General features: G+C 38.4%; 2 protein-coding genes across 10 annotated transcripts in view; both read right to left on the bottom strand.

Annotated features, from left to right (window-relative positions):
- Positions 1–753: 753 nt before the first annotated feature.
- On the bottom strand, positions 754–19,365 carry LOC131779296 (neuronal acetylcholine receptor subunit alpha-10). 8 transcript variants are annotated; one of them, XM_066164975.1, is made up of 10 exons: positions 15,346–15,429; positions 13,713–13,794; positions 12,791–13,017; positions 12,561–12,661; positions 6,492–6,608; positions 5,712–5,854; positions 4,978–5,022; positions 4,208–4,317; positions 3,274–3,719; positions 755–2,557 (listed from the first exon to the last, which is right to left on the bottom strand). In XM_066164975.1, the coding sequence occupies exons 5-10, from the start codon at positions 6,553–6,555 to the stop codon at positions 1,845–1,847; spliced, it is 1,521 nt and encodes a 506-aa protein (XP_066021072.1). In that variant the 5' UTR covers positions 6,556–6,608; positions 12,561–12,661; positions 12,791–13,017; positions 13,713–13,794; positions 15,346–15,429; the 3' UTR covers positions 755–1,844. The 8 variants fall into 8 exon arrangements, with proteins under 8 accessions (XP_066021070.1, XP_066021072.1, XP_066021071.1 ...); XM_066164974.1 differs by lacking the exon at positions 15,346–15,429 and having other exon boundaries at positions 13,713–13,849; XM_066164976.1 differs by lacking the exons at positions 12,791–13,017; positions 13,713–13,794; positions 15,346–15,429 and adding an exon at positions 19,291–19,365.
- LOC131779303 (tRNA:m(4)X modification enzyme TRM13 homolog) overlaps positions 13,649–24,438 on the bottom strand; it is a 23,457-nt gene continuing 12,667 nt past the window's right edge. The window contains exon 14 of one of the 2 annotated variants that reach the window (XM_066164977.1): positions 13,649–19,448. In XM_066164977.1, coding sequence (XP_066021074.1) covers positions 19,382–19,448 — 67 coding nt within the window. In that variant the 3' untranslated portion in view covers positions 13,649–19,381. Of the gene's footprint in view, positions 19,449–19,977; positions 23,832–24,438 lie in introns of those variants that run through there. The other variant, XM_059095838.2, reaches the window with a different exon arrangement.

Raw genomic sequence — 24,438 nt, 5'->3', positions numbered from 1 at the left:
ACACCAAGAGAACCGGTACAACTAAACGATAACATGTTAACAAATTTTGGAGCTCAATATTTCATAACTCAAGTCTCATATTACACGAATTTCTTCAAGTTCTTCACACCAATTGGTTGAGTAGTTGACGAAGGCGAAATCGCGATAAAATCATCTTATTTACTCATACACAATAAATGTTTTCGAGGACTGATTAAAAACCTCTAAGTGATACATTGAGGTACCTGTGGAACATACAGAGTGTTAAAAATATCAACGAAACCAAGGTCAGGTAGACTGAGCTGATGAACTTTTGTAAGAGAAAATAATGCCCCGTTCTTTTATCTAACTTTTTTTACTGTACTACATTAAGGCCCTCTCCCTTTCGGAACAAAACAAAATAAAACAAAAAGCCAAAAAGAATTTAAAAAAACAAAAACGACGCAAAGTGATCGGAAGGTCGATCAAAATCGAGGATGCAAACTTCCCAACGTGCAAGGAAATAATAATAATAATACTAATATCAATAATAAAAATAATGACAATGGGAATTTAGCAGTAGATTTCCACAAGGTGGCTCTTCTTGTCGGCTGTTTCCAGGTTGAATTGGAATTGAAAAATTATTTTTTTGTGGAGGGAAGACAACTGGAGGACCCGGAGAAAAACCCGCCAATCGAACCCAGGTCACCGCGGCGGGAGGCCAATGATGAAACGAAACCAATCTGAGCGCATTCCGGATAACTTTCGACAGATTTATTTTACATAAGTAACACACATTTTTACGTAATCATACTCACGCTGTGTGTAAATCTACACTAACTTAATTTATAAAAATTCTCTAAATTATATTTCATCTGTTATAGGTGAGAACTGAAACAATGAAGGTCAACATAGACCCCGCTATCTTTATACCATAAACGGCGAAATCAAATTCATTTAAAGAAGCAATATAAAGGAAACGATGAGAGCAGCCTGATAACTTTATCGTATGATAAATATTCAGTCGTACAACCGCTTGGCCTTTTCTGTAAAGGCAAACCTGATGAGATTTCCCAACAAGGTCAGTATTAAAATTTAATACCCATCACATCATAAATAGTAAAACCCTTCGTTTTATAAAAAGGCACATGTACGCTAAATTCTCATTTATTAAAATTTAGGTTAAGACAATCAGCGTTAAACCCAGGTAGGGCGCGTTTTAAATTTTTCTAACTCGTGGCAAGATGTAATCGCTTTTTGTACTAAAAACATCGGCGAAGAATCAACTACATAAACTGTAAATCAAGATAAAAAGCCGATCCTGACGTTTCAATGGCGGAAATTTGGAAACTGAGGTTATTTTCCTCACCCAACGTTTACACAAACTGAAGAAAAGTATGGAATAGTAACTAACTTGACAATTTCCGCCGGCGAGATTACCGTGTATGAAACCACGGGTTCCCTAGGGATGGGGGATACTTTTTTGCAATTTTGCCGATGAGAGGGGGCACTTATCTAGATTCACTAATAGTAACATGTTATTTCTTAAAGTAACATGTGTGTGGCTTTATAGTTAACGCCACGCTAGCGTTTTAGTGGAGTACAACCTCCTTCGTATAGCCCAGTTCAATTCACTTTACTGCTAAGCAACGAAATTCTCAAGTCAAAACGCAAGGACTCCTAGAATCATCAAAAATGCATCTACACTTCCAGCCCTATTCATGCACAAGTCGTAGTTACAGCTTGAAGTCTTAAAATTCAATATCCTCATTGCACTCGTGGGAGAAAGGACCACCTCGCACAGATAAAGACAAAAGGGAAAGGCACAAAGTTTGATTCCAAAGACATTTCTTTGTAAACCAGCTCTCTCTGTTATTCGACACGAATCATGCAACGTAACCTGGTGCCTGCAAGAAACACGCTAGCACAGTGACAAGAACCGAGGTCCCAAACACCCAAAGGGACAACTTATCCATCACCATGGCAGCAATACGCCATTCTTCCTTATGATTGTTCAGCCTGTCGTCAACAACCGAATTCTCCACAAGTGTGTCAACTCTTTCAAGAATTCTCTCCCCAATTTGGAGAACCGGATCCTGGAAACCGTCTATTTGGTTTAAAGAGATATCTGATGCATTTAGCATCGGTGACGAGAAACCGTTCGTCGCTGAAGGAATACGTCTATAATGGCTATCATAAGGGTTTTTGCTTTGACCGTTTGGCACAATGAGTGTGTTCGTGATCTTTCTACCAGATGTTTCCAAACCAGTTTGAATAGTTGCCTTGCGACCCGTATCTTTGCGAAGGTTTGAGTGTTCCTGGATGCGCTTAAGGTTTTCCATACTGATTCCGAAGAAGTGTCCCAGATGGCCGAGAACGTACTTCCGAACCCACGATGGCATCTCGATGACATCCGAATGGTAGTATTTCAATATATAACAGGTCCAAACCAAGCCTATAGCCATTTCAACCATACCAGCCATGTAAAACTTGGCAATGAGTGGAACTACATCGGAAGACGGAGGAATCGTTTCCGCCACTACCAACATGAAAACTGTCATGGCAAGAAGGATGGTTATTGTGAGCGAAATACGTTCACCTGTGAAGAGCAAGGAAACAACAGTTAAACTAACACACTTATACAATACTTCTGCTTAGTTGGCAAATGGAACACTTTGCACCAAGAATAAATACTTGCGTTAATATTCGGTTATTCTCCCATTAGGACGGTACTCGATACTCGCAGTGCCATGAATTAATTGCCTGACTTAGGGGGTAGGAGAGTCGGAGGAGTATAGTTTATCAGAATATAATTTACCTGATCCTACATAAGGCTTTACAGTATTCTAATGCCTCCCACCCCCCCACCCCCATTTGACAGTCAATTTTCTACAGTCTCCCCCCTAAAAAGAAGGCTGATTTTACCCTCCGTTCCCCTTGAAAACGATGGGACCCCCCCAAGAATCCTTCGCCCCCCTCCACCCAGGTTGTAAATTGTGACTGGTCTCCTAGAGAACCCCCTAATTTACTGTTCATCTGGCCTTCACTTTTCCCTCCGTATGTATTTTTTAATAATTTTAGCTAAAATAATTTTCTGTTACCCTCTGGTCGATAGTTTATTTCCACTCATATCACTGATGTTGTTAAAAATTTATCAAAACTGTGAGGAGAAAGTCCTCTTTTGGTCAATCTTAAGTAAAAAGGCTCAACAGATCCAAAACTACCGTGTAAACATCTCAAATCACGAGAAGCATCAAGAAGACCGACTTATTATTGTGGAAAGTTTTAGAAATGCAACTCGATTCATGCAGTTACCTGATTCTGCGGGGAGGACGAAGGACACATTTATCAACACAGTGATTATGACCAGCGGTAATATCAAGTTCATCATATAGAACAACGAACGTCGCCGAATAATAATCGTGTACGTCACATCCGGGAAAGGCTCCTCGCAACAAAAGTACGTTACAACATTGCGTTTGGCAGGAGCACCGACCAACTTCCATTCGGCGCTATCGATGTAATTCCCGAGGTCAGCCGAGTAACTTTCGTTCATGACATCTAGCCGAAAGCCGTCGTAAGTCCAAGAACCGAATTTCATTTTACAATTCTGAGTGTCGAATGGGAAATACTTGATGTCAATGCGGCATTTGCTCTTGAAGGTGACTGGAGAAAGCCAGACGTTTTTTCCTGAGTAATGGAGAACAACTCTGAAGTTCATACGGTCCAAGTTGCCACCAAAGCTAATGTCATCGTCAGCACTGTTAAAAAGACGGAGACAGTTTTGAACAAAGTTTGAATTGAACAGACGTGTATAAATTCATTTTCAGGGATAGATGACAGTCATGTTGTTTAAAACCTTTTTTCCTGGCCAGTTCATGCACTTTTTATATGATCATGCAAAAGGTAGTACTTCTCTGCGCTAACTTAAAACAAGGCTTTTTCTTTACCATTTAAGAGAAATTTTGTGATGCCGTAGACAAAAGCAAGTAATGATGATATATTTTTCCCCGCCAACTCAACAAAAATCAATACGCAGAACTTGAGAGACAAAAAATCTTAATAATCTTAATAAGCAGTGAGGCACCTATGGAAACCAATGAGGTCAGTTCGTGATCAGTGAATGATAACAGAAAGTACAATGTACAACAGCCCGTTGGGTTTAAATAGCTAGAATTAAATGAAGCGAGTGCTGTTCAACTAAATGCCGTGTGAATGTTGGCATAGGTTAGCCCGAGATAAAACTTACTTTTCATACAGAACAAGATCAGGGAGCCAAACATTCTTTGGAGCGACATTAATTGTTGTCAGTCCACCAAACTCACTACTGTTCCATGCTAACAGAGGATTATTCCATATCTAAAAACCAATAAACATCCTCAGTCAACTTCAAATGTTGATTATTCATGATGTCAGACTGTAGCACAACTATACATGGACAAAATATACTTACCAGGGATGTGATAGTGGCTTTGCCGCAAGCCTGTTACCTGTGCACCTGGCTTTCACTGTCAGATATTTCTAAGCGCGACGTTTGTGCTCGTGTTTACTTTCCATTTCTCTGGTCTCCAGACTGCACTATATATGCATATTACTATACTGATGCCCACGCTTAGCAAAATATTGATTCGTCATCTAATTCAACCACATTTTGCTTCCGTGCATGAACATACACTCTTGGAAGCCCTCCAGAATCGAAAAAAAAAAGAAGAGGTGGTCAGGAATTGGAATTCTCTGAAGGACGCAACTTTAAAGTGATGTGTGCGTGCTGGCAACAATTAACGAGCTCTATCATTTTTGTGCTATTGTTGTTGTTGCTGTGGAAATTTGCTACGATCACAATTTAAACTCTTTCGCCGGCTAACATTCACCTCGAGCGTTTTTTAAGCAAAGATACAACATATGAAAGATTTTGGCGAATCAGGGCTTACTCCTCGGAAGACAGAGTCCTCACTTGAAACAAATGGTCTCAGAAATAATCAAATTTATTTTCCTTGTTTAAAAGAGAAGAGCGCTAACCTGTCTCACCCACGCACTAGTTGTCAAAATTTGATTTTTTTCGTCCTGTAGAAAAAAAATACAAAGATATTGCATCTGAAATTTTAGATTCTAAGTACCGTGAGTGGGGGAGAAAGTTTTATTAACTTAAATCTAACTTCTCCTTACAATGTCTCCCCTGAATCAAAAATTAAGATCACGAGAATAAAAGAAATGATCACCAACTAGGGAAGCTCTTGTTTGTTAAACAAATTCTCCTTGTCAGCCACTTAGGTATGTATAGAGAACAGTATGGAGAATATGCATACTGATGTTAGGGTGTTAAGGGTCAGAGACTTTAAATTTACGTTTGTCACTGTGATTTGTTGAGTACGGGTAGGGGGGAGGGGTGGGGGATTTGGTCCTGTGTGTAGTATCCCTGAGCCCACCCTCTATGTGTGTGCTTTATATGCAAGCACAGTTGCGTACCCTCAGGGGTTTTATTGAAAGCTAGTTACCTCGCCGCCTACAAGACTTCTTGGCGCCGCTTGTTTAGCTTGCAGGTAAGGTCTCGTGTACGGGTTTTGTTGCCCATCTCCGGACTGAGCCGCCCATTAAACCATAGGCAGCCGCTTACGGGGAAAGTTATTGACACCTCGCGTATTCCTGAGTAGAGCGTTTTTTTTTTGTTTTTTTTTTTTAAGACAATCCTTGGGATACAGACAATGAACACTTGTGATACAGAAAACAATAAAAAAGCTGAAGATAATCCTTACCACATCGACAATCTGATTAAGTGTTAACCCAAATACAACAGTCACCGTATCTGAGTCGTTCACAACAGGTCTTTCATTCTTGTCATAATTGGAGTGAAACAGTTTCTTCAACAAAGCTCGTTCGTGTTCACTGGCCTGGGTGCCTGAAGTGAAACGAATGCAAAGATGTTGGGTAAACAAGTCCTATTTTAAATGATAAAGCGATGAGTCTAGAAATCTGGTTATTTATTCATGCTTGCATGTTTAAAATGAATAAATAATGCAAAGCTTCGTTTAACACTCATGAGACTAAGCTGCCTTCTGCATATTCAAGTTCATCTAACAATACTGTAGCGACAAAAAGCAATACGTTGTGATCTATCCTTTTCCCAATTACACATCTTAAAAGTTCTGCTGTTATTAACAGCAGAGGCCTATCTTACATCTATGCAAATGAGTCTTTCTAGGGAGTAAAAATTGGGAAAATTGTCCCTTATTTCCTAAGGTATAAGAGTCTTTTCTGTTGCCCTCAAAATCGGTTTCATTTTTTTCACTTTTTGAAAACAAGTTTTTGTTTTAAAAACTAAATAACAAAGAGGAACAAAGCGAGGGGAAGCTAATAAATTCAACAAACCTTTAATGAAAAATGTCCCAGACAAAAACAGGATTAAAAGCTTCCGAATGCAGGGATCCTCAGCTAAATTTTTTGGACGTAATTCAAAAGGGCTTTTTTGTCTTAATTGAAAATAATGTAGTTTGCTGCTGTTATTAATAAAATATTCAGCTATAAACCCAACAAACCTCTTATGAACACCGTCCCAGACAAAAACAGGATTAAAAGCTTCAGAATACAGGCAACATCCATCACCAAGGTACTAAGCAAAATCACAAGGTTGTGGCTCGGGGAGACACTTTCGCCTACAAGACATAAAAATGTCATATAACATTAATTTACCCCTTTGATCGAGAAGGTGGCAAATTTACACATCTAGACCAAAATTTACCCTTCTCCTCACTTGTTAATGAACTGCTGCTTAACCATATTGTGCAATTTGTCGTGGCATTTATAGGAAATTTTCAAACTGTTTGTTCATACCTCATCCAAGAAAATATCCCTCTGTAATTGCACAAATGAGTAGTGTTCTCTACCACTGGGTTTTAAATAGAGCAGAAAATCCCCATTTGAATTCTGTTCGCGTGCGACATTTAGACTGTGCAGAGGTTGATTGAAAATTAACGATCTACAAATGCAAACACTTTCGAAAAAAATACATCAATTCTGTAAAAAAACACCAGTTATTATCGTCAAACGCTTGCTGTTATTCATTGAAAGTGACGTCATTGTGAGACAAACGATTGCACTTCACGACAAGAAAAGTATAACTAGTTTTAGATTACGTCTAAAAGGAAGTGTATTCCTAATCTCTATGACAGATATGATGCAAAGACGCAAAACGTCTGCGTATTCATTTGGTTAATATTCTCTTCAATTTCCCGAAATTCACCCCGCTTCCTGTTATTTTGCCTAAGGCGTCTTTGCATATATATCATCCAAATCTAAACCACGCTAAAGTTGTCTGAAATTCATCCGAAACTTTTAATAAACGTGAAAGATAAACTTGAAAGCACAACATTTTTAGTTTCATTAGCTTCGTATCTTTGCATGGAAAGGAAGTAATAAAGAGAAAAATAATTCGGTTTATTCAGCGCCTTTAGTCAGCTGGTTTCAGCCGGTGTACACATTTATTTGGTGACTCGCCCCAGTAGAAAACAGCACCTAAACTTTTAACCTGCCACGAGACCAGTGTACGTTCATCACGTTAACCTTCATAGAAATCTCCAGGGGTGTGCAAAGTTTTGTCCCTCACAAAGTGGTAATTTATCACATAGTGGCAATTCGCTACTTGCTGGTTTCCCACGTAATGGGAAAAAAATCCTAGACATTCAGGGGGGACACTCTATTAAATATTGCCGTATGTGAGTATGTACTGCAGGCCGTCTGAGGCTTTTCACCTATACATGAACAGTTTCATATGGGCAGGAGAGAGTTGTTTTTTGAAAAATTACTCTCCAAGCATTAAACACGCAGTCCGAGATAAATTAGAAAGAACTTCTGTTCTCCTCCTAGCAAAGTACCCCTTTCAATATATCAATATATCTAAATTTTCAAACTTCCTACCGGAACATGACGATCTAGATCTCGCTAAAAGATTTAAGTCTCCCCCCCTCCCCCGAAAAAAAACTGGAATATCACTTGTAATTAGTTTTTTTTAACGATGGTTGCGGAAAGATGAGAGAAAGGCCACAACGTCAGCTTTGATGAGGTGAGCAAGGTACTCGCTAATTTACAACAACTTGAATGGTAGAAAATGTTGCCGAGTTGAAGAAAACGGTCAGCAAGTTGCAGTAATTACAAACGATTAGTAGGAGGTATAGTCTGCGAACATACGATTATTCACATGTTGATTAAAGCTGTGTCCATAACAAATAAAACTTGTTAGGGTTCCCGCAGTAACAATTTGAAACTTTCTATATCGAATTTTTAATTCGTTGTAGTTTATGTACAATATAAAAAAGACGCCCGGTGAACACTAACTACAAACACACCAAAATCAAGATTTTGCTGACTTGTTGCATACTAAAGAAAAGGCTTAATTAACAAAAGGAAAGTTTAAGAAGGATATTAGACAAAGGATAAAGTACATAAAAAACAGCAAGAAACAATTGGGAAAAAAAAGAAAAACTGGGAGACTTACCGAGCTGGGAAATCTCACCTCTGAACAGAAATGAACGACGCAGGCAAGAGGATACAAGTGGAAAGCGTATCATAATCTCTCCTATTTGTGGAAAATAACAACTCCCTGCGTCTCTGATCTTTCCGCAGACCACAATCCCTTGCGCATGGCTAGGTATTTCTTTCAGATAAGATCTACCTCATTCACTCACTTGAGCTCGAGGTGCACTCACCATGGCAACAATCATAGTTTTATCTTTAAAGCCAAGGTTAAATGTTGAATAAAAGGTTCAAACGTTGTTCTATGAACAAACGCGGGAAGGTCATAAGAGAGACAGTATTTCTACAGTAACGTTTTAGGATATCGAATTTTGGGAATGTTACATGTAAACTTTCCAACACCTTGATTTCACAAATTTCGAGATTAAAAGAAAAAAAGAAGTTTAGTTGACCAGAACAGTAAATATCGCGAATATGACATTTAGCAGATATTATGTAAATAGGCTGAGAGAGAACTGTTACCGTCAGATCCATATCTTCACATTCACTCAACAAATACTGGTGCGAACAAATCTTTCAAAAATGTATTTTTCTTCAACTCGAAGTTTGAACGATTTGAAGTGTACATGCATCATTGAGGTCATTTTAAAGGCGAACAATTTACGTACAAGCATCATCTACTTGAATACAATGTGAACCTTCTACGTTGTTATTGTTGCAGTTGAGTCTCATCGATACGATACGTTACTGTTTACGCAATTGTACTTAACGCAAATTATTTTACTTAATTCATACATGGACATGTGTAACTGAAAATTTCAAGGAAAATTGCGTTTCTCTCAAACACACAAAACTTCAGTAAATAAAATTCAAAAGGTTTCGCAAAATCGCGAAACTGTAAGTGTGGCGAGATATGCGCATCTTAAAATTCCGAAATAAAAGTGTTGCAAAATTTTATGCTAAAAGGTATTTAGTCTTCCATGTCCGCGGGAAGGGAACAAATTCACTTTCACTTCTAAACTCTGTAAAAATAAAATCCTTTTCAAGAAGGCTTCCTTGACCGTGCCATTGGATTTGAATTATTGTGATGATAATAGTTTGGGTCTTAATGAAACTGATTTGAAATTCTCATGATAAATTTTAACTCTTATCTTTTAATTGCCCTCTTTGTCTTACATAAACACATGTCTGTCCAAGAAAATTCTATTAAGTTAAGAAATGTCGAGACAGCGTTTATGACAATGAGGGTTGTGAAGGGCAAGGGAATCATGAATTAGCTATCAGTTAATCTGTATTACTTGAGAATAGCTTGGCATGTTTTTAAAGAAAACAGTTTTTCTTCTTTGTTGCTCAGGGTTACTAACTTCACGCTCGCAAATGGCGGAGGTGTTGTCTGTCGATGTAACCTTCGATTGACTCCACAAAATCTCTAGTTGGCTTTCAATGTTCCATGACGTAATGGTTTCACCTCTAACTGCATCTCAGCCGGCGGCTCATTATGGCACGAGAAACTACTCATGAAAATATCAACAAACAATCAACGTTTCGGATTTTCCACTTCATGAAACAAATTGTAAATGAAAACCAAACGCTAAGATTCAAAAACAATAGAAAAGTGTTGTTTCAATTTCCCATCGGTCGGCTTCCTTTTTTTTTTGTTTTTTTTAAACAATATTTGCACTATTTCTTACATTTATTTTAGGCAACGACTGCTCTTTGTATCCGAAAAATCACTCTGCCTCAGAAGAGATTTTTCCATAAAAACGTGTTCAGTTTACTTTTATCTACATTTTTGCTACAAAAAGTCTCAAACCATAAACGCCTTTTGATTTCAAGCCTCTCAGAGGAGACGAAAATACCAGAATTTAATTGCGACTCGTCATGAACCGGACCTAAGCCGGCTTCCCTGGGTGTAGTTGCAAGTAATTCTCCACAATCATGTTCAAATCTTACTCTCACAGTTCATTCATGAAATAAAAGTCTCAAAGTGCCCCGGAATTCTAAAATAATTATAAAAACAAATACGAACGCCCACTAAGAAGAGTATAACGGGGGGCGATTTTCGAAAGAAAGTGGGTTGCTACGTCAGACGCGGGTATAGCAAGATGATTTGGTTGTAATTTGGTTTTGTCTGCTGAGATGAAAAAGTAAATTAGCCACCGTAAAGGATTTGAAGTTTCGAGCGTGAACCCTTCTTCAAAGCGAAGAATAGTCTAATTTTACCAGAGCAAACTTTCGTAGTAAGAACTCTAGTGACGGGGATCTGCTGACTTTCACGTTGAGTCGATAGACAGCGGCGTAATAGTATCAGTAAGGAGATGTAAAGTAAAGCGAACAAAAAAACAAGGATGAAGAACTTTCCGTCCGCAATAAACTTTCCTCGCTCTTTTATTCCTCGCTTCATTTCGCAGAAAATTACCGGTCCTATCTGGGCTGCTCTTTCATGTAATTGAACACGTGATGAACCAGTGACTGCGAATTACATGACCAGTTTACAATTACCAGCTACCAGAAGTTGGTAAGAGCTCTGCACCGGTTTCGCAGAGGCCATGAGCTCAAATCCCGTACAGGCCTGAATCTTTTACCGGCCTTATTTTTACTGCTGCTCAAGTAATGTTCATTACTGCGAAGATCGCTCTCATATTTAATTATTTTCCTTATTCCAATATTGTATGTCAATTCAACTAGTAATAATAAACCCCAGAGCGCTCAGGATAACCATGACAATATCGAAAACGACACGAATGGTTAACAACGCAAGAACTTAATAAAGGATTGAACGGTTCTAAAAACTTCAATTTACAAATTATACACACTAAGAAGGTCCACTGTAAATCGCTCAAACCTTTACGTCGTAAAAGCAGCAAAAAAATATATACTAATCCCTAAAGGCGCACAGAAGTAAACCTGCTGTCAATAATTTACATAATGAACTTTGATTTCAAATCTTTCCTAAACTCCAAAATGTATTGCACCTGATGAGCCTAAAAGAAATTAGATCTGCACTACACCCGATATGCCTAAAGAAATTAATTCTACACTTAGAACCGACAGACACCTGGCAATTTTGTTCTCAGTGAGGCAAAAGCAACAAAAAGTAATCGTTTTTCAGACGGGGTGTCACTTTGATTAGATTGTTTTTGTACACGCCATTGTAATTAAGCGAATCTCATTCAACAAGAACTCTTAAACTCGAATTTCGTTTTTGTGCAAATCTTGCATTGGGTAAATACTGCGTATGGCTGACTCGCAGTTTTGGATCCAGCTTCTTTGATAAATAACTTGTTAAAACAACGTCAGTTTGTTTTATGTCTCTCGCCCAAAATTCCACAAAGCACAGCATATTACGTACATTATTTACACCAGAGGCGAGGTTTCCTTTTGACGTTTAATGAGATGAGAAAAACACAATTTTTTGATTACTAGCATGTTAATCAATTTACTCTCGTCCTTTGTCATTTACGGGACGCGAATTGCATGTCTTTTGAGCAAATTTCGATATGATATTTTCCGTCGGAAGTTAAGTTCAATTGCGATATCATTGCCTCACAAACAAAGCATCAGGTAGTTGTTAAAACGTTTAATGAAACCACCAAGGTTTTTTAATCGGCGTTTTAACATAAGGGTGAGAGGTAAATAGAGTCGAAGAGGAAATATTTGAACTTTTTTTTCTGTATGTTATGCACACGAACAATAGCAAGCGCGGAAAATGTGGCCGTTTGAGCTCGCCTGCAGGTACTCACATAAAGTAACTGTTGGTATTTTGAAGACTAATTTCTTGTTAACTACCCAACAAATTGTGGTTAAAATGTTGCCTCTGGTCCAAGAAAATCAGAAGAAGCAAACGGCCGCAGCTACGACATTGGTTATAAATATTTAATTTTCAAGGGGAGAAAGGAATTGTTGATGCCAGATGACGGTCTATTTATTTCTAAGAAATGACGCCGAGAAAATAGATATGCTTCACTGAAATATGGACGTTAAAACACTTTCTTGATAGTTTGCAATATTAATTTAAACGTCCCAGGTTGAAGAGACTGACGAAGTGTTTGCCAACAGCAAAACAACATAACAATACACATTCAAACCACTAGCTGGGACTTTCATAACACGAGAGAAAACTTGATTACACTCACCGCTAAGTACGTGCACTTCTATCAAGGTTGCAGATCTTTATATGCTGTATCTGAATCACTTCAATTCAGATTTCCTGTCTCTTTCTTTACTTCCTACAAAGCTGCAGTAAAAAATGAGGTATCAGTTACATTTTCACAACCAAATTTTAACTTTAAGACCTCTTCATTTGCAATCAAATACATTTACTTTTGTCAGAATATTAAATACGAAAAGCTATGACAAAAAATACCTTTAAAATAAGCGCTAATACGCTATTGTATATTCTCTTTCGATGTGCTGCTTCTCACAAAACCTCAATTTGTGTCGAAGGCCTAGAATGATGGATGACAGACGTTTCAAAAGGGAACTTCTTCAGAAAATACAATCGTCGTGCTCCGACACTTTGGTGCAATACCATGGATACCAAGTGCTTCTTTGACCAGGTCGCTATCCCAAGAGAGCTCTATACATGAATCACTGTGCAGTGTCAAGAACAGATAAGAAACAAATGGTGTAAAGCGGAAATCTACTCGACACACGAGAAAAACGCCACAACCAGCTCAACCAGGCAAAAATTGAAATCAATTCTTTTGCAAATCTTTATGGCTTTTAGATTTAACGGACTACATTCAAATGGACTTATGTTTTATTCTTACAAACATAACAGGCCTTTTGTTTGAGGTTACAAAGGATGCATTTGTCACAAACAACTGAATGGCACGACGAGTGGTTCTCTTATGTGGGGCCCCCACGCTGAGTTAGTACCACTTAAAATGACTCATTTTTCACCAAATGGTTTATTAAAAGATCAGGGAACACAAAATGGAAGTCATAACTTTTCCAATCGCTCATTTAACAACAGGAAAGCTGCATGTGCGTGTTTCGCATATTGGTGTCATACTAATCAATATTCAAGAATAAACTTGAACATTTTTATCGGGTAATCAATGGAATTCCATGCGAGTATTGACGTCAAATGGGTTGAAAAAGTGTCGATAAAAAGGCACGAAAATTAGTCCTATAACTTGGAACAAAACACGAACGTGACTTGAAATATAAAATTATTAAAGTACGTGATCAACAAACACATGGCCAACACTAAGTTGAGTTATTTTCTAGTTTTTATTTTGAACAATGAAGTCTAAATTTAACAAGGTAATGAACAGGCCAACCTCTTGGATTTACGGTATCACTGCGTCAATGCTGAGCCTGGACTAGGGGAGCAAAAAACGCCCTTCCGGTCATAAAACGTAGCTATTAGAGATAAGAAAGCAGCTTACAGTAAGGAAACGTTTACTTGTTGAACACCTAACGAGGAAAGTTTTCTTCCCAGCACTGAATATGTTAAGACTCCTCATTTGCACTGCTTACAACCATAATTGCTTTCGCAAATTACATACATATTCTGGACATTGTTTCTAAGTAGTCGGCATTGATGCTAATTTTCACATTTGTGACTAAATAGACTTAAGCAGTTTTTTCCATTCCAGTAAGGTGCTGCTAAACGCTCAAAAAGAACTTGTTAAGTCGCACAGAAATAACAGAAATGACTTTTCTTGGTATGAATGAGATGCCAACTTCCTTAAAGGCACGTAAAGTAGTTGCACCGTCTCAAATGCCGTCAGTATCCCTGGAAGTGTGAAATTTATGTTCCCCCAACCCATTCCACACCATTCCGATCCAGGGCTAGATACAAAAATTCAGATTTCTCTTTAGGATTTTTAGAGATAAACGAAATTTTTGGAAAATTTTTAGAAAATTTGAGGTATTCTAGAACATTTAAGGATTTCTAGATGGACATGGTTACAAAAATACAGCCAATAGCCAAAATGTTGGTCTCGAGCTCAAAGTGGATAAATTTGAAAAATTCGACTTAAATTTTGTTTTCGTACGGGAAACATTTTGAAACTAGAGCTGATTTGGCTATGGTTACTGCTGTTTATTAGGAAACCCTAATTTTGCGTTTCTGCCGCCGGAGGGTCGTTCCAGTGAGGTTAACAACTGTTATCAGTGTCAGTGGGAACGGAATTTGTTTGTTTGCTTGTTTGTTCGTTGTTGTTGCTGTTGTTGTTGTTTGGCGTTTTCAGAACTCTCGATTAACTTTTTTCATTATGAACGGGCCCCTGAAGTGCATCAGTTTACCTAATATTCGGCACGACTCGCACTTGGCCCAGCGAAACGCTGAGTAAACAAAGTACAACGCTTGATGTTCACAGTTCTGTTATTGAACATCTTACGCCAAGAAACAACGGATGGATCCCCACACTAAGGAAAAAACAACTCCACAAAAAGAAAAACTAACATGAAGCATGTTTTTACATTAGTGTTGTCCCAAGGGGGGTCGGCAAATTGATTTTCTTTCTGTGCAACCTAGGACTTCAGCAGACTGACTCACTTGAGTTCAGACCGATCTATTTGATATGTGACTGACTCCTCCTGTTTAGCCTTAGAACTAAAACATTTTCTAACAGCAAAACCGATGGATTTTAAGGGCCTAGAGAAAATATTAAGTTTGTCATTTTTCATGTAACAGAGCCATTTGTCTGACTGGTACGCGACACAAAAGTGAACACACGGAAAAATACATATTTTGTTTTAGAGATAAGTGTATTTTCACGGATATCAGTTTCTGTTTTGATTTTCATTCTGAGTCGATTAATATGGGGCTTTTTAAGGCAAAAGATGTTTCAGTTTTAATTCCCTTTGTAGAGCCAGAGTCCTTTTTGTAAACAGTGGTAAGAGAAGTTTACAAATTAAATAGTATACAGCGAAAGCAGTTTTCACAAAAAAAAGTGTATAAGTTACCAGTGAACCATTCAGTGACGTGTCCTGTGTCTCCTACACAAAGAAGAAGCCGCAGCACCAGACGAAATCACAAGTTTGCACCTAAACCTCGGAGTTTGCATTGTGCCTAAAAGGTAGAGTATGTAATAAGTTGTGGATTCATGGGATGTGTGTATACATCCGTGCCTCATTTTTGAAGGTTCTGATAAATTTTAACAGATAGAAGTATGCTACAAAGACACAGCTAGCAACTGTCTGCATCCTTTGAAACTTATTATTGTCTTGCGTATCCTGACTATAAGCGCGAAAGAAAACATTCGCCCAAATTCTCAAGAATACTCATCCTCATTCTCAACCCCTCCCCCACTTAAAAAAAAAGCTAAGGTAGGCTAACAGGATGATTTTAAAATCAACAAGTTCGAACCAAGATCTTTGTGACCTTTTTGGCTCCTGGCAAGCGTTCAACTGAACAATTGAACTCCGATTGAGAGGTCTTGGTTTGAGTTCATAAAAGGCCTCGGGCAAATCACGATGGGACAGCAACGCGAACGCGTCGAAACAACAGATTTAGTGCGGCGGAACGGAAAGATAACACTGCCTGTCTTTTTTTAATTTTGCATATTTCCCAGCCGCCCATTGCAAAACGACGTGAACTGAACAAATTTTGCGTGGTCTGAGAGCGGAAACCGCGACGATTGGATCGTCAACTACCAATCATTTGAAGAAAAAATAGAAAACAGGGATTGACAACACAAACGTATTATAAACACCTGTTTGTTATCCGTCTGCATGTAAACGACAAATCCATAACAAAAATATCCAGTGCGTATTTTCAAGGGTGCTCGTTTGGAAGAAATGGCTGAAATAAGATGTTAACGACAGTCTCCATTTTTATGGGTCCCGGTTATCAGTAACTAAACACAATTGTCGCTTTCTCCGTAAACAGTCTCAGTAAAGCGCGATTGAGTTTCTGCCATAATTATTATTTTATTTGTTCAGTGTATTATCGAACAATTCACGCTGTGCGTCATCAAGCTCTGATCCCACTAGGGCGGAGAAGACGACAATAAAAAAGTTCGAGTTGATCCTCGTTTAATACTGCCAAGCCCGAAATTATCCCACGTAGAATAGGTAACATAGTGCTACAACATCGAGAGGGAAAGTACAGCACATAAAATACACAAGTATTTTAGTCACAATCAACTCTCTCTCTCTCTCTCTCTCTCTCTCTCTCTCTCTCTCTAAGCAAAGACTTCTCAGTGATACGTTATGTGATTCACATATAAACGAGCTGGACTGGATGCTCTGACACTTTGCAATGCACACGGGAAGGACACAAAAGAAGCTTAGGGGAAAACAGGAAAAGTAGTGGAGTGTTTCTTTCCACTTTTTGAGAACTATAAAACTGATCAAAATGGCATTTAAGGATAAAGATGAGCTGTTCTCCCTACGCAGATTGCTTATCCCAATGTTACTCTCGCAGATTCTTCTTTATTTTGAAACGCCTTGAAGACAGACACCCTTACGACACGTAACTGAAAATTGTTCATAACTATCTGACGAGAACTATTCTCGTAAGCAGCCATAAGAGGTGTTATCGAGAGATGATCACTAAAGGGAGCTTGTTCATCTGGCCATTGGACAAAACATGGTGACAAAACAATTTTTTAAATATGGTACTGTAATCAATGCGCCGTAAAATTAGCACGACGGCCAGAGACATTTTTAATCAAAACGAAAATAAGATTCAAAAGCTACCGCGATTTTCTTTCGGGTGTCCGCTTGCAGATGCCTGAAATCATGTTCAGAGGAAATGTTTAAATACAAACTCTTCAAGGTGTTTACGTCCGCTCTATACGCCGGAAATGTGCAAAAAGAGACTTTAAAGAGACTTCAGATAGGATCTTGTGAAAGTGCTCAATCATAGAGATGTCCCATTTCGAGACTGTCTGTTAAGAGAAGCTGACGAAGGGCTGACGTTTGAAACGTCAGCTTCAGAAACTGTTTACGGAGGCCAATTTACGTTATCGAATGAGTTCAGAGAGCATCGGATGTTCATAAAATACAGAACAAAACAATGTCAAGGCTTCCTTATTTGCGTCATAAATAACTGAGTAGTTTTGAAATAAAACCTGGAGGTGTCCATTTGGACGGAAAACGCACAGGATTGGATCAATCAGCTACATGCGTCGCCATTTTGAGGAATTCGCTGAATGTGCATGCGTGACGCTTTACATTTAAGCAAAAAGCAGAGATCAGTGCTACTTCAGTCAGAACAAGGAGAAATTACGAGGCTGCACTCACTGCCATCTAGTACCAAGAGATGCCCTCGTTGAAAACAAAGAAACAGAAAATGAAAAGACAAGAAAATACTAAGAACGTCCGAGACAAATTTGGAGCTTCAAAGGTGTGGTATCTATTTACTTTGGTACCAGACCAAGTGCAGCCAAGAAAGAAGGCACCTAAAGGGAAGCGGGGCGCCGGTCATAATGAAAACAATAAGAATAAAAATAATAATGATGATGATGATGATAACAGAGGCGTCTCACCACATTTCAAATATCTTTCATTTCTAACCTGGTTATAAGTCACATTCTTGTGTTTGCGTTTCCGGTCACTGTCATGCAACAAGGTGTGATTTTGATTCAATGACTTAAAGCATATTTACGTTTATAATTGTGTGGGGCATCACATAGGTGGGAAAGATGGTTCCTTTGAGATCAAGTGATTAGGACGTTTGAAATTTCTTATTTGCTTTCACGGTAAGTTTATCTTCAAGGCCAGGAATCCGATCGTTGTGTTACACTAAAAATTCTCCAACTCTACGCCAAGAAGTAGCTATTTAGCCGCCATAATGTTTTGCATAGGAAGCTTGTCAGCCAAAGTCTGGTTCGTGAAAACTGATTGGTCAGTTACTCACATGTGTGATGTTATTGGCTGTAATCAATCAGCCAGTGATGTTGGATCGTTCGTATTGGTTTGTTACTCATGCTACGTAAACACCGATGGATTATCACGTGAGTTTTAACGCAAAAAAATTATATGTTATATAACACATTACATGACAATCGTTGTTATGTTTACATAATAAATCTCGCCTTTCGCAGCCTCCCTTTTCGACAGTGGCGCCTTTGTCAAAGGTCTCATAACAGCCACGACACAATTTCAGAATGATGGACGAACCTCACTGAAATCTAAATATTCTCATATTAACTAAATTCCAATTACAATTCAATCGAATTTTATTTCTAAATCCAGATTCATTGATGATTGCGAAGATAACGTTGACAAGCACATTGCCACACCATTTCACCTTTGAGGCTGTCTATCATCTAATATTTCAACAAGATATCACTGCTGAATCAAATATTGTCAGTGCCATAAGAAATGTATAAAGAACAGTATGGAAAATAAACATGCTGATGTTTGGGTATATAGGGTTAATGAGAGCGAACCAATTAAGAATACAAAGAAAAAGACCACGCACGACCTCAACGCTAATCTAAATTTCTTCGCGAGGTTTGGAAAGAATAGCGTAAAATGGATTGGCATTTCATTGGTGTTAATGTAATAGATATAACACCACAAGGCCACTTGGAGATAGGAAATGTTTTCTTCCGTAGTGTTCATTACTGCGAAGATCGCTTCCATATTCGAAATTGGTTCCCTTAACCATTCTAGCCCACTGAGATACCTCAGGCTCATGTGGGAAGACCCCAAATTGGACACACGACTGTGTCGCAACTTGATTAAGCAAACTATTCCCCTTAAGCACTTCACTTGAAAGCCTCATGCAATTATACACCAAATAATTCAGTTTCCAGTTACTTTCTCCCTTCCAAATCGCTTAATCGCTGCAAGCGTTTCTAAACACACATTTTCCTAAATGCACCGATGATATTTCCTATCGGTCTTTTCACAATAACTACAGTAGTGTATTCTACGGCAGTAAAGTAGAAAACTGACCTTTTCGTCTCCACAAATTGAACGATAACCGGAAAACACCTCGAGGCCTCGATAACAATTCACAGCTGCTCAGCATCACAGCTGATCCTGTTTAGTAACATTTGGAAAAGTTTTCAGGTAAGGAAGACAATAAGCCCCAAACACTAAGCGAAGGCCAGCTGCAAAAAAGTATAAATTTTGGAAAGAAATCTCAGAGAACATAGAAACGAAGGTGAGGGAGTATTCATAACCTTTCTGAGGTAAGTGATAATAAATTCGTTTTTAACGCCTTCTGTATTTGTAACAAGTTTGTGTTTACCAGTTTCAGACAATTTAGATATTTAGTCTTTGACACAATGATTTCTACGCGGAGAATAAAAGTTTCGCTGTTTATGAATAATAGCCGGATAAAAGAAAACCTCATTGTGTATTCTAATGTATTTCTTGAACTTCCACAATAAATTAAATTGGCAAACAAGGGGGCGCATCTTTTAGACATTTCGAGATTGGATTCCTGATGAAGGTTCTCATGGATACTTTTAGAAACTACGTCGAGTTATAAATGTTGGTTTGCTTGGTAAGAATACATTGATAATGGAAACAAAAACCACTAGGGAAGGCAACGATTGATAGTTCAGACGAAAAAGGAAAAAAAAAGTCGTGTTTAGATCATTATTTCTTTGTTCAACAAATTAAATAAACTCAAGTAAATTTAGTAAATTCTGACGAAGTAAGGCCAAATTTTAAAACTATGAACAACAGACGTCCAGGATTTATACCACTCGTGAAGCAGAGTGAAACGAAAAAGTACATGACTGCAGGTTACTGGTTATTATCGTTCTAAAAACAAAAAAAACTTTGAGAGTCATCATGAATGCCCTATGTTTGTAGATTATAGAAGGAGCATGGCTCAACATAGCTTTTCTCAACCTTAAATCATGCACATCTACCTTCCTGATTTAATTAATAAAAATATAACCTAGTTTGGCCTTACTCATTACACCATGCGTCGCCAAAATAAGATATTTTAAGGCGGAAAGTACAATTTCCCTCTGGAAAATAGAAGAACAAACGCCAAGCTCTGTACCACACTTGTGGTAACATGTACCAGTGACTCAAAACTGAAAGAGGCTATGTCGACAATAGAGTTTCAAACTGACGTTTGATATGCACTGAACTTCTGCGACAAAGTAAAGCTTTAATAAATTCACACACCCCATGCACTCTAGATCGCTTGTTCTGCTTGTGACCACCCATGAAAAGAAAAAAAAATTCTTAATGTACACAACTCTGTACAACTTGACCTTTTCAGGTTGAATCTCCCACACTTGGAGTTTCCTCGAGTTGTTTTGTGCGTCAGCAAAGAATTTAGTTAACACTTCACTGCCTCTGCTGTGGACCAGACAGCAAATATGCACAACTGTTACGCTTCCCGATTACCTTGAACTTCAAATACTTTTTACGACTCGTGAAAAGAATTCAATGACTACTTCCTTCACGCTGTTACTGCAAACGTAAAACATTTTCAACTGCGCACAGCTCTTAGGCTTCCCAATGAGCTTAAAACCTGGAAAAAAAAACCCCCTCACACTGCCTCAAAAGGTTGCAACTCGTGCAACTCTTCAAATTCCAGTTCGACTGAGTAATAATTCTTTTCGCTTTAGACTCTGCACTAAATTCAGTTCAAATAAAACTCAACAAACATTCGAAGCATTATTCAATATGTTTAATTTACTGCAGGTAGTCTCTCCGATGGTAGGCTGTTTTCAGAGACATTCATATAAAATCGCATCTTTCTTTTATGCACCGGCTGTCACTGGCTGTAATGGGGTTAAACACAGTGATGAATTTTGTCGATGAAAGTGACTTCCATAAAAAAAGGGAAAAAGAAATCTTGACAGAGGATTCAAAGAGGGTACTTCCGGAGAAACACACCCTCGTTTCGGTCTACAACCGAAAACAATCTTGAAGGTATCAAAACTTCCCAGCAAACGCTTACAATTGTCCCTCTCTGTCCCTCATTTTCTCCTGGCATATTTATCCTAACATCGATATGCAAATTTTCCTTCCTGTTCTCCAAATATTTCTTATGGTACCAACAAGAATAACTTATTAAGCAATCATGAGATTCTATAGCAAGCGGTCATATCCTTTATCGGTCGACCTTAAAGTTTATTTCAGCCGCCATACTGTAAAGAGAAACATTTGTCACTCATTCGTAGAAGTCGAAGGGTTAATACTCATTTTCACTAACCATTCATTTATTTAACAGCCCACTACAAAAGAACAAAGTACAACGCAATGAAGAGCTCTCTCCTTCTAGTAATTGTATTGTCGATCATCATTTTAACAACCTTGACCGAAGTTGTTAACGCACAGTGCGGAGGTCTCAGTTCAGGGAAAAGAATAAAAAGATGCCATCGAGTGAACAACAAGAACAAATCAAAAGTCCGACGACACACAGAGAACACCAGAGTGGGACGCGATACATCAGAGGCAGCTTGGTTACCCAGTCTGGACGCAAACTTTTAACATCGAATTAAGTCTAAACGAAACGTATAAATTGTTCCATAACTTAAGAGTTGTGATGTTGATGTCTCTAATCATATTAAAGCTATCAGAAAGTTACTAATAACCCCTGTATAATCTGTTTTGCTTTCGTAAGAGCTGATGCCTCTGACTCTCCTGAATTTTTAAATGTCTCTGAGACAATTCTGTGTTGAACTTAGCAATCTAATCTGTTGTAAATTGTTGGGAAGAGATTTAAGTATGATGGACGGTATGCTTGAGAGAGTGTGACTTTGCTTACAAAATAAACAGTATCATGTCGCAGCGAATACGCCTACAATAAATTTAGCAGCATCATTGTTCTGAAATGGCAGGATTTCCCAAAAATTTCCTCACTAGCCAGGCCTTACTCCAAAGAACAAAATTCTGAGGTTAAAAAAATTCTTAAAGGGATTTTCCAAACCATTACCGAAAGCTGGGTTTCAGAATTTCCCCATAAACTTAATAAAGGAGATTGTCACCATACGCCCACTGTGTCAAACATCAGTCAATCCATCAAAGACACGTGTGAAAATCGTTCAACTAAAAGCAGGAAAAGTTAGTTTTAGAATGCTCTCAACGTGGACAGGCGGGGCTTAGATTATCGCGATCGAACCACTTAATTGCATGTTGATAGATATTTCAGTCACGAGTCATTAGGGCACTAACGTGTTTTAAAATTTTCCACGTGGTGCGTTTGTTTTGTTTTGTTTTGTTTTTTGTTTTTTTTAAAAGACGAATCAAGAGCTTGGGAGACGCAGAGACGAGAGGATGGACAGGCGAAAAAAAAAATGGTCATCTTTTGATCAGACAGCATATCATTCTCTCGGTAATCGGGCCTAAATCAGAAACTTGGTTTGGTTTTTCCACCGCAAGAAAATGCACAATAGGCACTACCTGGCAGTTTTTAATTGGCGTAAAGCAATGTGGTGGACATAGCCTGGGACCGAGGTTGAGTTTTGGCATCGAGTGTATTCAAGCTTGAAGTGCTGGGCCGCGCATAAACGATAAGCAAGTTTGTTATAGTTTACACTTATCTTTCGAGTAAACTTTGAAAACATTTATTTTAAGCACAAACCTAATAGTGTGAATCTCTTCAATTGTTGACGTACTGATGATAAACAACAACCGTGGGAACGGTTTATTGGCTGATTGATTTAATTTGATTAATTAATTCAATTAATTAATTCAATTATATTTTGTAGACATTGGCGATGGGAGCAAATTACTTTAGCGGACGAAAAAAACATACGATTTGAATCGCAGCGTTAAAATTTGATGAATTTTGCAACCGGAAATATGATAAACGCAAGATTCTATTTAGAACTGGTTTTATAGAATAACAGAGTTATTCCTTTTCTGTTGACTTTGCAGCGGTACTTACGTCAGTGCCCGCATTTCATCCCGCGATTTTAATATTTTCAATTTGTCATGGCATCAACTTGTTCAAAAGTCTTCATCTCCATATTTATCCATGTTAAGTAAACAATAAGAAGCACTCAACAGCGGTTTTGCTAAAAACCGCAAGGCCTTTAATTTGTTCCCTCTACACCGCAAATCCGGCCAGAATATAGGCTCCGTGTAACCTCTTGTTAGGAAAAAAGTGAGACTGCAGACAAAAGATGAACACTGAAAGGTATCAACGAACGGACGGGAGTAAGGACAGACTATCAGACAGACAAACAGTTATGCGGGAAGAATGAAAGAAAAAAACCTCAAAAGATCATTATTCTCTGGGTTTTTCCCTTCGCTCAGGTGATTCTTGAAAGGGAGTGAAATCCTCCTACATCACAATTTGTAAATTTCTTCATTATACACTCTGTCTTTGCGAGGAATGCTACGTGTTTGGTGTCGCTATAAGAACAGCGTTTTCCAACGAAACGCTGGAATCGACATAAAACGCCAGTCTAGCATTAAATTCACATGACTCCAGATACCACAGACGCCCAGCATCTATGAGTCGTTTACAATGCCGCCCTATTTCTTCTCTCTCAGATATTGTGTAATTTGACCATCTGAAAGAGAAAAACGTTGATTTAGAGTTTTGTTTGACCTCTTTCAGCCTAGATTGGCGTTCTGACGACCGTTGTTGTAAAAGGAAAGGAAACTGAGCGAAGCCAAAGGATTTGGCACCCGTAAAAATTAAGATCAATTATATATCATCAGGAAACAGCAATGGTGCCCTAAGAAAATCACTTTTTGCAAATTAATCGCTAAGACATTCGCCGACTCTGTTAAGCCACCAGTATGCACGAAACTTATGTGCACAGCACTTTAAGCGAAGAAGCTTCTCGTCGTTAAGCTTGGAAACTTAACAACTAATGTTTAGTGTTTCCATATAAAGAGAGCTTTTTTTTCTTATATGAACGAGTCGCCCGATAGGTTAAAACGTTAAGGCTGCACTGGAGCCAAGTGGCTCATAGTCAATTAGCTGGAGCTCATTCCAGTAGCACATTCTGTAGCACATGGCGACCAGGTGAATAGCTACTTCCGTGAAGGAAACTTTATAATTAATTACAACAAATACAGAGAGACAGCTGTATATGCAACACCACACCACGAAATAAACTAATACCCTCGATAATTTCACTTTTAACAATGCAGAAAGCGCTTTGTTAGAGC

This window comes from Pocillopora verrucosa, chromosome 4 (assembly GCF_036669915.1).
Source record: "Pocillopora verrucosa isolate sample1 chromosome 4, ASM3666991v2, whole genome shotgun sequence".
NCBI classification, from domain to species: domain Eukaryota; kingdom Metazoa; phylum Cnidaria; class Anthozoa; order Scleractinia; family Pocilloporidae; genus Pocillopora; species Pocillopora verrucosa.
The sequence above is the reverse complement of the archived record's forward strand: the minus strand, read 5'-3'. Positions and strand labels throughout refer to the sequence as shown.

What these genes read in the sequence shown, in the direction of transcription:
- LOC131779296 (XM_066164973.1), bottom strand. Translation starts at nt 8,519, where the DNA reads ATGATACGCTTTCCACTTGTATCCTCTTGCCTGCGTCGTTCATTTCTG. An exon ending in TGGGACGGTGTTCATAAGAG is followed by an intron (nt 5,855 to 6,491) that starts GTTTGTTGGGTT and finishes GTTTCACTTCAG; the next exon opens with GCACCCAGGCCAGTGAACAC. An exon ending in CTAGTGCGTGGGTGAGACAG is followed by an intron (nt 4,318 to 4,977) that starts GTTAGCGCTCTT and finishes ATTGGTTTTTAG; the next exon opens with ATATGGAATAATCCTCTGTT.